The sequence below is a fragment of the Monodon monoceros genome, unplaced genomic scaffold (assembly GCF_005190385.1).
Source record: "Monodon monoceros isolate NGI ecotype Baffin Bay Population unplaced genomic scaffold, NGI_Narwhal_1 Super_Scaffold_16, whole genome shotgun sequence".
Taxonomy (NCBI): Eukaryota; Metazoa; Chordata; class Mammalia; order Artiodactyla; family Monodontidae; genus Monodon; species Monodon monoceros.
The window spans coordinates 15,257,132-15,274,672 of NW_021703772.1; the positions used below are offsets into that span (position 1 = coordinate 15,257,132).

Below are 17,541 nucleotides of genomic sequence, written 5' to 3' on the forward strand. Positions count from 1 at the left end.
TGTGGGGCGGGGCGGGGTGGGGGGGAACAACGGGACAGAGGTGGCCACCAATCTACCTGATGTAAACTGCTAGACTTACAGGAGAGATTCAAGAACTCTTCATGTGGCTTACTTCTGGGAAACAACAGTTCTCAGAAGACATCCTTTTAGAATCTATAGTCTCGTTTCAGACGTGTGTATTAATTAGACTTAGCCATTTACTGTGAAATTCCTGAAAGTTTCCCTCCAAGTATCTTCTGGTTAAACCAGTATTTTTCTTATAATCAAATTACAGTTGTTGGGTGTTTTTTTCCCCCCCCAAATCAACCAACTTTTCCTTTTTTGAAAGGATAACATTAAAACGTACTATTTTTCAAGTCACTAAAGATGGTTTGGATTAGAAAGTAATTGGAAAGGGGATTCTACTTATTTAATTTCATATTCTGCTGTGGCATCTGACACCTGGCATCTGGTATTTTAGGAATGAAAGGAATTATAAAAAAAAGAGACAGAGAGAAAAATGGGACTATGTACAGATTAAGCCAGTCTTATTAGATGTTTCTGAAAAGAAACAACTTTTATTCTGAATCAGTGATAAGCTACATATTCATATGCCACTATTTCAAGTCACAGTTATACTGACATCTCTCCTTTGAAGCGCTGAATGGTTTTTTCTAAATACTTTCCAAAAGTCATTTGAAAGCAAGTAATAATTCTAAATATAAAGCATCAGAAACAAATTCTGTCCACCCAAGCTAACTTTAATGTTTAGATCACAACATTTTATAGAGGCTCCATTTAATTTTTCCCTATTTTTACTTCTTCTTGGCAGTTTTTCAAAACTCTGTGAAAACTTAAACTATGACAAGAAAAGCATTCAAAACATAATACAAATATATACGTGAATACAAGAAAAGCTTAAAACTAAAAACACCATATTACAATATCTCCAAATACGATGTGTTCATGATATGGCCAAAAACTACAGGGTTACAGGTCCTCAGCACTCCCACTACCCTACGCAGATCTACATTCATACCTTTTCACATATGTGTATTTTTGTTTTGTTTTGCCTTCTTGGTGCCTAAAGTAACTGAGAATCAAGAAAATAACTAATATGACATGAAAAACATGGTACCTATGATTTTTTTACATCCTAGTCTAAACACATCTTAATTGGTGCAACATCACTCTTAATAATAGCCAAACAACAACGGACAAGCAATACATATGAAAAGACGTACTATATATAATACAGTATTTTTAGAATCAAATAATTTCCACACTGACATTAAAAACCTGCAAATTAAATCTTAACTCACCTCATTATAAAGTTAAATTCTCATGTATCATAGTAAGAATGCTATTCCTAGAAGCATTCTCAATTATTTCATTTTCTAGTGTAGAAAGGTTATGGTAGAAAAGATAAGGTGCTTTTTCAATAAGCTGCCAACAGACACTGACAGTGGCTGACACACATACCCAGTGCAAACTATCCAAGAAAATAATCCTAATTTGGAAATGAGATATATCACTAAACAGCTAGACTAAAAGTAGAGTGGGATAGAATAATTATCTGTGACTAATATGTCATAAACACAGACAACTCAATGTACATGTAGTCAATGCAATAAAGAATAACGTTCCATCCTTTTTTTTTTTTTAATTCTACCTTAACTTTTCAAATTGTGCCCAATTCTAAAACTTTAGTTTCCTAGTTTCCACAGCTGACTAGAAGACTGATATTCTGATGGTAAACTACCAGAGATTAATGATCCACTGGTGCTACCCTTGCTGTGTTTTCTTCTTTACTATGAAACCATAACCCTCTATTGCTATTTTGTTTCATGCAGGACCAACCAAACTTAATTTTTTTTCTAAGAAAAAATAAATATATAAAGAAGACACTGTCAGGCATATATTCACAAGGTCTCAATTTCTTAAAACATAAGTACGGGTATATTTATTTCTCTCAAATGCATACAAGACAATAATTACACAGCAACAAATCTTTTGTTCAACAATTTGATTCATAAGCATTTGAATGAAATTTACATAATTTCACATCCATACCCTTGCATGTTTAAATACTGTAAGTAAAAAAGCCCCCCAAATAACCAATTCTTGTATTTCCTATTTATCCCTCTATACATCCAAACTTTAAAAAGTTACAAACTGAACACTATACAGAACATACAAATCATGTTTAAAAACTTGAGGTTTTAAAATCACTGTTCCCCCAAGATGATTCAAAAAAGTCCTCATGCTGACAAGTGCAGTCCTAGGTGGTAAAGTAACTTGGAGGAGGGGAAGAAAGAAGAGACAGACACAAGTTTGCTGTCTTAATATTTTACTAATCCTGTTAGTTAAAAATGGTGATGTCATGAGAAATAACAGTTTAGGTTTAATATGAGGAATGGAGTCTGCCTCACAGTTTGAGACATGCATTTCAAGTATTTTCCTATTTGATCTGAGCTCCCTGCAGCAAACTGATGCTGAAAGAGAATAATTATTTTCTTCCATACATTCGCTCAATGTCCGCCTGGTAATGTGTTTTAAGCTCTTTGCGTTTCAGCTTGAAGGCATCTGTCACCAGACCAGTTTCAGGGGTCCACGGTTCAGGGCTCAAACGAATTTTTACTGGAATTTCAAACTTTTCCAGACTTGCTGAGACGGTGAAAAGAAATGTAAATGCAAGGTCATGAAAAATATACAATTAAAATTCTTGGCAAATAATTTAACTTCCTCAGTCTTTGAGCACTCATCAAAATGCAAAGCCAACAGCTCATAAATCTCACTTCTAAACAATCTATCCCTCAGAAATACGAGAAGAAACAGATTACGTATGAGAATTACAATAGCAAAAAACTGCTGAGAAAATCTACATGTCCATCAATAGAAGGAGCTGGATAAATTATGATACAGGCATAAAACGTACAACATTCAGTCACTAAAAATGAGTTAGATCTATCTGGCATGGGTATATAAAGATACCTGCAATATATTGTTAGGTTTAAAAGAAGTTTTGTTTTCTTTTTTAACACTAGATAAACTTATATGCAACTAGATGTGTACGACAAGGGTACACACCAAAATAAACCGCATACTTCTAGGGGGCTAGGATCCAGGATTAAGGAAAAGGAAATGTCACTTTTTACCTTACACCTATTTGTTTTCTTTGAATTTATTTTTAAAAATCACTTTAGAAACTAAGAAATAATAAAGTTTAAACAGAATCTTGTCACTGAGCCACGATATTCGCCATGAGCTCTGAGGAAGAATGTCTCCTCACTACTGTGCTTCTCCCACACTGCTTGATACCAAGTAGGTCCTCAACAGTGGAAAACGGAAAGGGGGCGGTGGGGGGGGGGGGGGGGAAGACAGGGAAAAGAGATGTAGTTTTGAAGAAACACCTTTCCTTAAAAAGACTGATTTACTTTTCCAGCATTCATTTAACAAATATTTACCAGGAAAAAAATACTGTATAAAGTGCTTTACTAAACATTCTTTTAAAATACAAAAATGAATAGTTTCTGCTCTCAACTGGTATACTATCGGAAAACAGGTAAACACCTAGCCATAATAATGTATATACCTTAAAAGAACTGAATTAAAAGGTATAAGTGCCTTGGGAACAAAAATGATATATTAACTCTAACCTGTAAAAAGAAACAGAAGTAACAAAGTTTTATTCTTCAAAGATGAAAAAGATCTCAGGAGTGGTTTCTAAGAGGAAAAACCACTATGAGAAAAAGCAGTAAGGCAGGCACACAGTTCTTAAGGGACAGGAGTCTGACGCTACGGAGATGTGGGGAGACTCACAGGCGAGCACTGGAAGCCCACATTCAGCTGCTAAGCGCTCAGTCGGCACCGCACTCTATGACCTGACTCAACATGACGTTAGTTAAGTACAGTGATATCATCTAGACCAGGTTTTAGAAAAATGAACACAGCTACAACCAAATGACCAGGTGAAGAAATGGGGACTCTAAGTATAATTATGAGTATTTCTTCCCTATTTTGTTGTGAATATGCTTGTATATATGTTAAGCAAATATTTTTGTTTTCTTCCCTCCTATTCTCTTATCACAATATATTAATAAGTTCACTTTATATCACAGTATTTAAGTTACAGGATATCAAAGGAGAAGAGTAAGAAAAAAATCAGTCAAGGGGTCTTCATCCACTTCTGGGGAAAAGGTTAATGTATCTTCAGTTGCACGCAGAACAGGTGTATAATGTTAGGTGTTACTGTCTTTACTTGGAAATTAACTATGGTGTAAGGAAATGTATCTGGGTGCCAAGCTGACAAAGGGTGGGCTGTGACAGTTTTATGCATCATCTGGGCTAGGCTAGAGTTCCCAGTTATTCAGTTAAACACTAATCTAGGTGTTGCTTTGAAAGTGGTTTTGTAGATATGACTAAGTCAGTTGAAAGGCCTTGAGAGCAGAGCTGAGGCACCCCCAAACAAGAAGCAATTCTGCCTGTGGACAGGGGCTTTGGCTTGTGCCTAGGAGTTCCAAGCCACCTTTTTTTTTTTTTTTAAACAGTCTGCCCTACAGATTTCCAAGTTTGTCTTAGCCAGCCCCCAATAATCATGTAAACCAATTCCCTACAATAAGTTTCTTACTATATTTAACTTACTGATTCTGTTTCTCTGGTGTAAACCTAATATCGATTTTGCTTAAAAATGAAGTTGGATCCCTTCTTTACATCATATATAAAAATTAACCCAAAACAGATTAAGGACCCAAATATAAGGGCTAAAACTATAAAACTCTTAGAAGAAAACAAAGCGCTATTTCTTTGTAACTTGGATTAGGCAACGGTTTCTCAGATGTGATACCAAAAGCACAAGCAACAAAAGAAACAAATAAAGTGTATCTTATAAAAATTAAAACTGGGCTTCCCTGGTGGTGCAGTGGTTGAGAGTCTGCCTGCCAATGCAGGGGACATGGGTTCGAGCCCTGGTCTGGGGGGATTCCACATGCCGCGGAGCGACTAGGCCCGTGAGCCACAACTACTGAGCCTGCGCGTCTGAAGCCTGTGCTCTGCAAGAAAAGGCCACGACAGTGAGAGGCCCGCGCACTGCGATGAAGAGTGGCCCCCGCTTGCCACAACTAGAGAAAGCCCTCGCACAGAAACGAAGACCCAACACAGCCAAAAATAAAAATAAATTAAAAGAAGGCTCAACATTAAAAAAAAAAAAAATTAAAACTGTTGTGTTTCAAAGGATACCATCAAGAAAAGTAAAAACACAACCCACAGGATGGGAGAAAATATATCTGATAATGGATTTGCATCTAGAATATATAAAGATCATACAACTCAATAATAAAAAGACAACCTCACTTAAAAAATGGGCAAAGAATCTGAACAGCCATTTCTCCAGAGAAGACATACAATGGCCATTAAGTACATGAAAATATGCTCAACATCATAAACCACCATCTGAAATACAAATCAGAGCCACAATGAGAGGCCACTTCACACTAACCAGGATGGCTAAAATTGAAAGGATGAACAATAATGAGTGCTGGGAAGGATGTGGGGAAACTGGAACCCTCATACAACACTCGTGGGAATGTAAAATGGTGCCACCATTTTTAAAAACAGTCTGGAAAATATTTAGAAAAATATGTTCTGGAAAATAGCCTGGCAGTTCCTCAAAAGGTTCAACATAAAGTTAGCAGAGGCCCAGCAATTCTCCTCCTAGTTATCTACACAACAGAAATAAATAAGTATATCCACGCAAAAGCTTGCGTACAAGTGTTCACAGCAACATTATTCATTAACAGCCAAAACCGGAAACAACCCAGGTGTCAACTGATGAATGGATAACCAAATGTTACTTGACAATAAAAGGGAATGAAGTGTTGATACATGCTACGACAAGAAAACATGGATGAACACTACATGCTAAGCGAAAGAAACCAGTCACAAAACCCTATATATTATATGGTTCTACTTATACAAAATCTTCAGAACAGGCAAATCTATAGAAACAGAAAGATTAGTGGTCCCCAAGGACTAGGAGGTTCGAGGTATGGTGGGGAGTGGCTGCTAACAGACACGCTAGTTCTTTCTGAGGTGATGACAGTGTTCTGAAACTGATTATGGTAATTGTACAACTCTGTGGATATACTAAAAAACTATGTAATTGTATATACTAAATGGGCAAGTTGTTTGGTATGTGAATTATAATATATCTCAGAGCTGTTAACATATACATAAAATTTAAAAATAAAGCAAGAAGGCACATAAATTTTAAATTATGCTTAATTATTGTTTCAGTATTCTACCTTACTTAGAAATTATGTAGCTTTCTAATTTCATATCCATTAATTAACTCAATTTAGCATCAGACCAAGGATTTCAAGTTACCTAAAAAAGTTGGAAACTATTTTCAAGCTGACATACTACAAAACACAATTACTGTTGAAATAAAGGGTCAAAATGATTTCGTCTGATTAACTATAAATGCAATTTACATTTTTCATAATCTTGAATAACATATCTAAGGAGAATAAAAATGCATACTTGTATTACCCATGACTCAGAAGGTACAGCTGTTTTTATGAAACCAACAACATTAAATGAAGTCTCTCTGCACTCACCCCTCAACACACACACACACACACACACACACACACACACACACACACACGCAAAAGGGGTGGAGAACACATGAGTTCAACCAACTACCAGCACACTAACAGTGTAGCAAAGAGTCCTGGACGGTTCACTACGGGCTGGGGTGTCCAGGAAGCTCAGCAGGGCCTTGGAAACAGCTGAGAAGAGTGGAGAAAGGGCCAACCCAGAAAACAGAAGCTGCTGAGAAGAGGACATTCTGAGACATGTCCATCAGTGGTGGGCGTGGATGATTTGTGTGTCCCTAAAGGGGCTATAGTGGGGGACTGATAAGTACGTTCTTCTCCCTACTAATGGTGGGAAAATATGATTGGTTTCTAAGCAGGAAATGTAACCTAAGCCCTTGTAGCAAAAACAGGATAAGCAAGCTTAAGTAGCCTCTTCCCATCTCAGTTCTCAGAATCAGCTGAACACTCTCTCACCTGAAACAGCAGCTTCAGAGAGCACTTTGAGCACCTCATTCTCCATTTCGCAGCTGTTACACAGCTCCTCCCAGGTCCCTCGAAGTCCCCTCTTTCGTGCTAGTTCCGTTAGCTCCTTTTGATTCGGCACAACAAATCCAATGACATAAGAATGATAACTGAAATAAAGGGCAACTTGGTTAAGGCACCACACGGCGTACACCCCGTTAACTGCAGTTAACTGGCTACGCTGACATTTAGCGATCAGCTCTTCACCATCCCAAGCGACACGCATGAGGGTGTATCTGGTACCGCCACGCTTGCTGTCTGATTCATAACGCGCTGCGGTGCTCTGGCAGAATTCACTGCTAAAGAAACCTGAACCTGACATTTCATGATAAATTTCAACTATGTATATAACTGCTATGAAGTATGCTTTTAAAAAACAAAATTACAAAAGCAGAAACTAACACACCATTGTAAAGCAATTATACCCCAATAAAGATGTTTAAAAAAAAAAAAATTACAAAATCAGAAAATTCATCCTTAAAAAATCAGTAATTCACATCAACAGATTAAACAAAACTGAAAAGCTAATGTAGATATGAAACTGTTTCTAAAAAAATGTGGCAACAAATCAAAGTAATGTGATTATACATATTTCTTCCTTTGTTATCGTGGGAATATGTGTTCTAGAGGAACTCTTGAGTATGCCCGCTGAAGGCAGCGACCTGAAGAAATGGCAGCGGCATCAGGAGAAGGTCAGTTCTGGTTAATATCACATATGAAAATCCAGAACTGTAGCATCACTAAAGAAAACACTTCATGACTAACAAAGGGCAGAATCATTTATAAACCAATGTAGTAAATCTTTAAAGTGGGCTGTACCTCAAAGCCTATTTCTAAATTGGTTCTCCTAACAGCAGATTTTATCTTTTCATAATAAGCATTATGTCAACTGCTGCAGTAAGGGTCCCAGGCTGGCCAGAAAATATCCGATCATTAACCCTGGAGAATGATTGCCACATGCAATACTGTTATGAAAAAATGTAATCAGAGTGCCAATCTGAAATTCCAACACATTTCCCAAGAATGCATTTCTGGGATTTTAACTTTAAACTCTCCTTCCCAGCTGCCTCTATATCATCGTGGGCTCGAGATGCTATGTATGAAGCCACAGCTTAACATGGCTTAAGGGGGAACGGAAGCCCACACCTGGCTAGGGTCCCAAGCAGGCTCAAACTGACAGGGGGTAGTAAGAATGGAGCAGAGCACTGCTCTCTGACCCCACCCCCAACTTCCTTCTTTACTCGCCTCTCCTCTGGACTGGCTGTGGGAAGCTTCCCTGTGCAGGGCGACAGGTAGCAAGGCAGCAGGGAGGAGGATTTTATTTCCTTCCCCTTCCTGTCACACAGAACACCGCACTGAGATGTAAAACAGAAAACAGGGACAGAAGATAAGGAGAGGAGCATCACAAGGGCCGTAATGAGAACAGGCCGTTCCCAGAGACAATGGATAAGAAGGAAGAGTTCTCGGTATCACTTTACAAAGAAGGCCGGCATAGAAAGGAAATGCCAACAGCACACCAAATGTTTTAAGTAAAAGTAGCATAAATTCTACTTTCTTACCTGTTTGCATATGCACAAATGTTGTCTATTAGTGAGAGATTCTTCAAAGCTGCCTCCACTTTCCCAAGAGAAACATATTCTCCTGCCTGCAGTTTTACAAGGTCCTTTTTACGATCTGCGCAAAAACAAGGCCGGGAGGGGGGCACATTGGAGGACAATATTATTATACCTTTAATGCATAGAAATACTGGCCATTCCCTAAGTAATTTGCTATCAATTAAGTTCCCTATAGTAGTTATGCTAAAATTAAAAACACATAAAATTAGGCCCTTATTTTTGTACTACTAAATATATTCTTTTAAAGAACTAGATTCTGATTAAGGGACCCCATCATCAGGGCTTCAGGCATGTTCTGCTGAACAGGCTCTGTTCCTGGTATACATTAATACCAGAAAGGTCAAGAATATACTCAATGCCATCTGAAAGCTCACATTCTACCTGAAGAGAAGCAGGACGAAAAAACGTATCACTTTAATACGATACAGTAGTACTAGGTGCTGATTTTCAAAGAATTCCCGCAAGTGAGGCCTGAGCTGAGTCTTGAGGGAAGACTGAGCAGTAGCCAAGTGGAAGAACACTGGCAAAGAAGAGAGCCGTGCCAGCTTGAATTACTGCAGCTATAGGAGGAGGAAAGGTTTTCAGCAGGAAAGCAGCCAGTGAGATGGGGGTTTAGTAATCACGTGGTGGCAGCGAGAGGGTGCATTCAGCAGGGGTAAGCATAGCAACAGAAAGGAATTTCTTGCAATAGGGTGACAGAAGGTGCAGGCCTGACCTACGATCACAGAAAGAGGGACAGACAGAAAAGAATGATCTTGAGGCATATGTCATAAGGTAAAGCAGTGGGATATGGATTAGATATGGGGAGCTGACTGAAGAGGTTCTCATCTCCTGCCAGTGTCTAGATGGCACGACTGGGATAGAAGTGCCATTAACTGAGAGAAAGAACTTAAGAGGAGAAGCAGGGAAGGTATTTCTCACCCACAGGTCCTAGTACTGAGCTGCCAGGCCTTCCTTAGCTCTCACAGGCAAGGGAAGGACATGGTTCTGACAGGAAAAGAGCCCTAATAACCTCTAGATAGCAAAGAATTCACAAAACTGAATATTCCCTATTAAGAACTGGACTCTTTAAGGATTATCTAGTAGTAATTAAAAATACCACTGCTGGGCTTCCCTGGTGGCGCAGTGGTTGAGAGTCCGCCTGCCGATGCAGGGGACACAGGTTTGTGCCCCGGTCTGGGAAGATCCCACATGCCGCGGAGCGGCTAGGCCCGTGAGCCGTGGCCGCTGAGCCTGTGCGTCCGGAGCCTGTGCTCTGCAACGGGAGAGGCCACAGCAGTGAGAGGCCCGCGTACCGCAGGGGAAAAAAAAAAAATACCACTGCTGTTGAACAGACCTTGAGACCTCATAATATGTCAAGCCTTATAAATTCCACACAGTCCCTATTGTACATTTTTATATTCCAGGGATAATGCAGAGACCATACCAACACTCCATAAAGATGAATTCTTACACTATTAAACAGCTTCTCTAAATATATAGTCTCTCTTTTGAAAAGCTATTTTGGAAACATCCACTTAAAGAAAAAAAGTATTACTTCGCTTACCAATAATCTTCAAACAACCATCAGGGTCAAACTCTCCAATATCTCCAGTACAGAGCCACCTCTGTCCATTTTCATCTTCAAAAAAATCAGTTTTTGTTTTTGCTTCATTTTTGTAGTATCCCATTGTCACATTTTGGCCACCAATAATAATTTCACCCCTAGGATGTGGTTTGTCAGTATTAAAGTATCCACCTAACAAACACAGAATAATTTAGAGTTAATTCAACATTTTTATCCCTGCGTGCATCGTGTGAATATTTGAAACTATTAGTTTCTAAATAGGGACATCTGATTTTGATCCAATCAGCGTTTCCCAAAGGAAATAAGGCAGGCACTACGAACAAAATTCATCAACATGAAACTAGTTGCAAATTTTCAGCTGCTTAACCCTAAGCACTTCTGCTTTCAAACTACTATTCCAAGAAAAAAATTAAACTCAAAAATCCAACATCTACTGTATAAAATAATTACATATGGACGACACTGGTCAACTCCTTTAAGGATTCTGTAGAGATTCTTAAATATCGTACTAGTAACTGATAAAAGTGTTAAATTGTGCATTTTGAGAATAAATCTCCGTATAAAATCAAATTACTATATATTTAGAAGATTTATTCCTTACAGATAATTTCAGAATGGTTCCATGTTTAAGCTTATTAAACATTTTCACTAGTTCTGAAAAATGACAACCAAGCCTTAGACTCTCTTTGCATAAAAGAAAAGTGCACCCAGACAAATCAGAGATAACATGTACACGCTAACAGGGTCATATAAAATTTTTAAGAAGTGACTAGTATTTAAATGGCATGAGCAATACATTTTCATGTAATTATAGTAAAAATTTCCTTCTGATAATTTTGGGTTGAAGCCCTCGGAGAAGGGAAAGAAAAAAGAAAAAACAGGTAAAAATCTTCAGTTTCATAGAATGAATTATATGATTTTATTTCTACAAAATATGTTCATTTGTAACTTATGGGCATTATTTATTTAGCACATTTCTCAAGTTTTTCCCATAATTCTTATTTGCATTTATGTAATAAAGCAAATAAAAACAATTATAATTCTTTGAAGTCATCTTTGAAAGAAGCAAAATAAATGCATTCATATAGCTCTAGATAAAATATTTCTATTATAAAGGACAAAAGTGAGCACTTGTGGGTGATTTTACACTCTAAAGTAAGGAAGGAAATGAAGCACAATTCTAAAGTTTAATATTATACAAATTAATGCTCTGTGGTTAAAAGAGGTTATTACCTTCCTCCCAGTTCTTTAATTTGATTTCACAGCAAACTAATGGCGCTCCCACTCTGCCAGTATTGTAGTCCCACACTAAAATGCAAATGAAAAAAAGTATTTGATTATAGTAGTTAATAAATCGCTTCATTTTTTTAAACTACAAAAAACCAGTGATTTATCCCAAACCTTAGATATCCCCAGAGAACCCTTAAATGCAGAAGTAGCACATTGGTGAAGCAAGCTGTGTAGCCCACACTGAAATGTTTTGGTTTTTTTTTTTTAATCCGAATTGGTTATAGACATTTAAAAATCAAGACATTTTACATAAGAGTATGGAATCTCCGAGAACAATGGGCCCACATTTCCAGCACAGCAACAACTGTAGCCCCTATCAGACGGTGCAGGCCTGCTCCAGTTTCCCCAGATCCCTTACCATCACATTTTCTTACACCAGGGCCCACTTCACTCATTTAAGTAGCTGCCTGGTTCATGAGTTTGTCTTCTCTATCTTAAAGGATAAAGGAACACAATGGTTTACACCTATTCTACTTTCTTACTAGACTTAACAGATCTGCAGTACAAATAACCTCTCCAATCTTCTCCCATGTACCACTATTTCAAACTGAGATCTCTGAAGCTTCCCTCACATCAGCTTATACTAGCACACCCTATTTTTTCATAAGTTCATATAGTAAGAGCTCAGAGATCACACTGGAGATTAAGATTGTTAACTTTCAAGGATCTGGGAAAGAACCCACCACGATTATGAACTACTACTGCATCATGTTTCCTCTTCAAAGAGCATTCAAATATCAGAAATGAAAGGCTGATATTTAATACTTTACAGACTTATTTACACCATAAACCGTAACTGATTAATCACACATCCAATGGAAACCTTAAAAATGGAAGAAATTAAGGCTCTTCAGGAACCGTATATGCATGTTTTTAAGATTGCTTGTCTATTTTGTGCAAAACAAGACTTAGAAGCAGCTTCCCAAAATATATAAAATATAGAGGACGTAACTGAAAACTGGAAAATACAGAAGTAATGCAGGATAAACCTGACATAAGAATGGTGCACAAAAGCGCTCAAGGTAAATAGGGGAAAATGAAAAGTTAAGAGGTTTCGTGTCTATCAGTATCTAGAAAATACAAAGGAGGAGCATAGTTTTATCTAGGACTGGAGAACAAAGTACCTTTCTTCCATAAAAGGGCATATAAGGCACTAGGGGAGTCATCTGGGAACCGCTCAGGTAATGGACTGCCCCCTCAACCCAGTCACCATGATAAACTCTGGAAATTAGATTCTCTAGACCAGAATCTAGTTTCTCGTTGCACTTAACACAGACCACCCACCCCAATAAACATTTCTGAATTTGAGCCTTAATAAACATACCTAAACAACCAGAAAATACACATTAATTTTTCTACATAAAAAGAAATTTAAGAACTGATATAAGATGATAAATGTACACAATACAGCCAATGCTTGTGACAAAAACTTCTTTTCTAGAAAGCTAAGTAGTTTGTTTTTTGTTTGGTTGGTTGGTTCTTTTGCGGTGTGCAGACCTCTCACTGTTGTGGCCTCTCCCGTTGCAGAGCACAGGCTCCGGACGCGCAGGCTCAGCGGCAAGGGCTCACGGGCCTAACCGCTCCGCGGCATGTGGGATCTTCCCGGACCGGGGCACGAACCCGTGTCCCCTGCATCGGCAGGTGGACTCTCAACCACTGAGCCAGCAGGGAAGCCCAGCTAAGTAGTTTTTAATACTATCATAGTCTTTACCATAGTCTTAATTCGAAAACTCCTCTAGATGAATTACTGACAATGAGATATATACCTAATACATTCTAAAAACATATCAATAATCACACTACTTGGGATTTACACAAATATTTTAACTGCTCTTCTATATATCTGCAAAAAACAACCCATACTAAAAAGTGCCTGGAGTTGCACCCCAGCCTCTGTTGGACACACCACTTTGTAGATAACACTAACCTTCTGTAATTGTTCCAGCCCCACAAGATTCAGTGAGTCCATATCCCTGACCGACAGGACAGCAAAAACAGATGTTCATGAATCTCTGTGTGGTTGCAGAAAGTGGAGCACCCCCACACAAGAGAAGCCGAATATTTCCACCTAGCAAGCTTCGAACTTTCCGGAAAATAAAGCTTAAAAAAAAAAAGAAAAATCAATCAGATAATCACAGAATTTTAAAGCTGAATGGGATTTTCCAAATCATTTAGCCTAATCTTCCAATTCTGATACACAGGCACACCGTGAAGATATTTAGAGTTCAGTTCCAGAGCACCGCAGTAGAGTGAATGTTGCAATAAAGCAAGTCACATGAATTTTTTGGTCTCCCGTTGCATACAAAAATTATGTTTATACTATACTATAGTCTATTAAGTGTACAACAGCATTACGTCTAAAAAGCAATGTACGTACCTTAATTAAAAAACACTTTATGTTAACAGATGCTAACCATCTGACAATACAGGGTTGCCACAAACCTTCCACTTGTAAAAACACAGTATCCGTGAAATGCAATAAAGCAAAGTGCAATAAAACGAGGTACACCTATATGAGATGTTGAGATTAAGTATCTTATCCAAGGCCACAAAGCCAATTTAAGAGACTCTCTTGACCCACTACTTAAATCTAAATGTTTATTCAACCAAGTTTATTCAACCAAGAACATGTGATTTTTCTCTTGAGAACTTCAAGTAATATTTGAATTCAAAATTGTCAGGTTTAATTTTATATAGTAATGGAAAACCCTTGCTTATGGCCAGAGCAATTAGTTTTATATCATTATATAATACATATTATATTAATACTGAATAATCCTATTGTATCTTCATAAAATTTAGTATGAAAAGTAAATTATTTTTTTGCTTTCGCTTACTTCATTAAAGATGTATTTGTATACAGCAATTTAACTGTATACAGCAATTGCTGTATTGTATACAGCAATTGCTGTATTTGTATACAGCAATTTAACTCTTTAAAATTTCACTAATTCAAGTTGAAGTATCTGGTAAATTAAAAAAGGAAACAATTCAAACATCTAACTGATATGTTTCTGAAAACACTTATTAAAAAGATTGCTTACCACCTAGATGAAAAAGGGGGAAGGGTTTTGTTTTGTATTTTAATAACTTTGAAAAAAGACCAAGAGGCAATCATTAAAATATATATATATATATGTAAATAGGCTTCACAAAGCAATTCTGTATCTCACTGGAGATATGAGTAAAAGGCAGGGAAAAAAATTATAAAGTTTTAAATAATGTGAAACACATATGAAAACTACATTAACGTTCCCATAAAAAATAATTTGAATGTCATACTTTTATTTTATAATTTCTAAACTATTTTATAGTTAAATCTACTTATTCTATTAGTGCCATGGCGGGCGGGGGGCGGGGGGATGACAGGTGTGTGGTAAAACTCATTTAACACTTTAAACACAAAACATTTAATCATATTTGGTTGCCATTTTATATTCATATTGAAATAAATATAAAAGCAAAGAGAAACTACTTCTCAAAATAATTAAAATCATATAAGTGTCCACAGAAGACATAAGCCCACATTTAACACAGCAAAATTTTTAGCGAAAATTTTTTTCAAATAACCTTGCAATCTTTTTTAATTGCTCATATTCTTATGCAAGATGGATTTTTTTTTAGAGTCCCTTTGACTTTTTAAGATAATTTTTACTTATAACTATCTCAATTAATTGGGCTATTAATGTGAATAAAATGATCAAGTTATCAAGGAGAGGGAGAGCCTTTACTTACCTATCACACAGTGGAGTACCATGCCCTTTTGAAATCTGTTCCATTTTGTAATTATAGGCGAGAATAAACAGAGTGCGTTGAAAATTACTCATTCCATTCACTTTATTCATGACATTTTTGTAGATCCGATCCATGATTTCCTAGATGTATAAAAATGAGTTAATACAGTCAATAATGCTATCAGCTACCTTATTTAAAATCTTAACATCAGATTACTATTTCCATCAATAGAGGCATTCTAAAAGATACATTCTGTCAAGAATAAACTTTTAAAATAGAGCCACAATTTGTTTAAAAATGAGATTTCTGTAATTTTTAAATAGATGCTCATGTAAAAGTAGTAAAAAAAAAAAAAAAACGGGGGGGCAGGGAGATACTAAAAACCTTAGGGCAGTAATATGCCATTATTGATTCTTTATACTGCTTTGCTCTTATTTTTTCTGAACTAAAAACTAAACTCACTAAATAAATGAACAACTATATAAAATTAAAAGAGAATTTTAAAAACCATTCTATCTTATAAAGATATAAAGTACTACATTCTTTGCTCACAACAAGACCATGGGGTTATTTTGGTTGGTTGTTTGACTTTTAATGCTGCATCCATGAAAAATTTCCTTGTCTGCACTGTGTTTTGCTTACTATGCCTATTCCTATGACATATACTTTAATGACTTGAAATAGTTTCTCTCTACAATTTTAAATTATATTTAATATTTATGTGAACCAAAACTTTGAAGAAAGATAGTATTAAGGAAACTACATACCTAATGAAACTCCAAAATTACTGGTCATTTATATTTGACTTTGGAATAACTAAGCAATTATGCTTGAATGTGAACACTCAGTATCCAATTATAATTCCCAACACTCTCAAACAAAATCAGAGAGCCTCGTAAAATTTACATTAAGGGAGCAGAAAATCATTGCTATCCCATTTCTACTGATCTTATTCTCAGGCCCCTCCCTATGCCTGGTATTAAATTAAGATGCACAGTGCTGCTAGGGTAATTCAAAGTTGCACCAACTTCTCTGTCCCTTTTTTTTTTGGTGTCTAGGCCAGACTTTCCCCAAGGACTCGGGAGATATGATTTGCTTAGAAGGAGGTGATCTCAAACCTTTTCTCCTATCTCCTGCTGGGCTTCAGGTTTCTACCAATAGCAAACAGATATCACAAAAATGATTTGAGCAAGAAGTTATTTAGGGAAAGGCACTGATAATATCATATCGAAGCTGAAATTAAGTTGATTGTTTAATAAGCAAGAAAAAAAAGATAAAACAAGATCAAATAAATACTGTAGAGCTCAAGGTAACATAGATAATGAATAAGGAATAAACCCTACATAAACTACCATGTCAACAGTATCTTTTCCACTAGCATTTACTTTCTGTAGATGCTTTTTTAGCAGGCAATATTGATTAATGGTCAATTCTTACCGGGACAGCTGCCATCAGTGTTGGTTTCAATATGGATGTATCTCCTTTACTTCCTTTTTTTATTTTTGAAGACTACAGAGAGAAAAAGTTATCTATATAAAGTGATCTTTATTTTAAAAATTCAATAAAACTCTTAAAAAACACATTACAAATTCACCATTTTAATTCACTTATATTCTAAGTAGCACTTAAAAGGCAAGTTCCTTTAGAATGATTAACTGTCAGCCTTACAATATACTGTCATACTGAATGAAAATTGTGTTAAAGATAATTATGGTTTTTTAGTATCTCAAATCACAGAATTTAATTTACCTGATCTGCTAAAGTCTGTGGTGAAGAGTAGCCAATGCAGCATCCATGAGAAAGACAAACAAGCTCAGCACTTAATTCTAAAACATGGGCCAGAGGCAGATACCCGATGTAAACATCCTTCTCACTAAAAGAAAAGGGAGATACAGGAAGCAACAGTCAGGTGCTGTTTCTGTGAAAACGGGAGCGAGCTTTACCCTCAGGGCTCAACCTGGGCTCTTTGTGTGTGCATGTGCGTGCATGCGTGCGTGCGTGTGTGAGAAGAGAGAGACAGACAGACAGAGACAGACACTGAGGGTGTCAGGGAAAAGAACTGTAGTACAGCTCAACCTAAAGCTGAGGAGGCAGACACTCTGAGGAAGTGGCTCCTGTTTCCAGGTCCTCCTGGAAGGCACTCACTAACTGTGCGTGCTGCAGAAGCAAAGCACCAGGACAGAAGAAATATGGGCTTGGAGGGGGGAAAAAGAAAATGAGGGTTCTTTGGAAG

At 37.0% G+C, this 17,541-nt stretch overlaps 1 protein-coding gene across 2 annotated transcripts in view; it reads right to left on the bottom strand.

The window, feature by feature from the left end:
* Nucleotides 1–535: 535 nt before the first annotated feature.
* ACSL3 (acyl-CoA synthetase long chain family member 3) overlaps nucleotides 536–17,541 on the bottom strand; it is an 82,230-nt gene continuing 65,224 nt past the window's right edge. The window contains exons 7-15 of one of the 2 annotated variants that reach the window (XM_029225209.1): nucleotides 17,058–17,181; nucleotides 16,746–16,817; nucleotides 15,309–15,448; nucleotides 13,501–13,673; nucleotides 11,517–11,591; nucleotides 10,263–10,454; nucleotides 8,660–8,774; nucleotides 7,053–7,210; nucleotides 536–2,646 (exon numbers count right to left, since the gene is read on the bottom strand). In XM_029225209.1, coding sequence (XP_029081042.1) covers nucleotides 2,489–2,646; nucleotides 7,053–7,210; nucleotides 8,660–8,774; nucleotides 10,263–10,454; nucleotides 11,517–11,591; nucleotides 13,501–13,673; nucleotides 15,309–15,448; nucleotides 16,746–16,817; nucleotides 17,058–17,181 — 1,207 coding nt within the window. In that variant the 3' untranslated portion in view covers nucleotides 536–2,488. The remainder of the gene's footprint in view (nucleotides 2,647–7,052; nucleotides 7,211–8,659; nucleotides 8,775–10,262; nucleotides 10,455–11,516; nucleotides 11,592–13,500; nucleotides 13,674–15,308; nucleotides 15,449–16,745; nucleotides 16,818–17,057; nucleotides 17,182–17,541) is intronic. The other variant, XM_029225210.1, reaches the window with a different exon arrangement.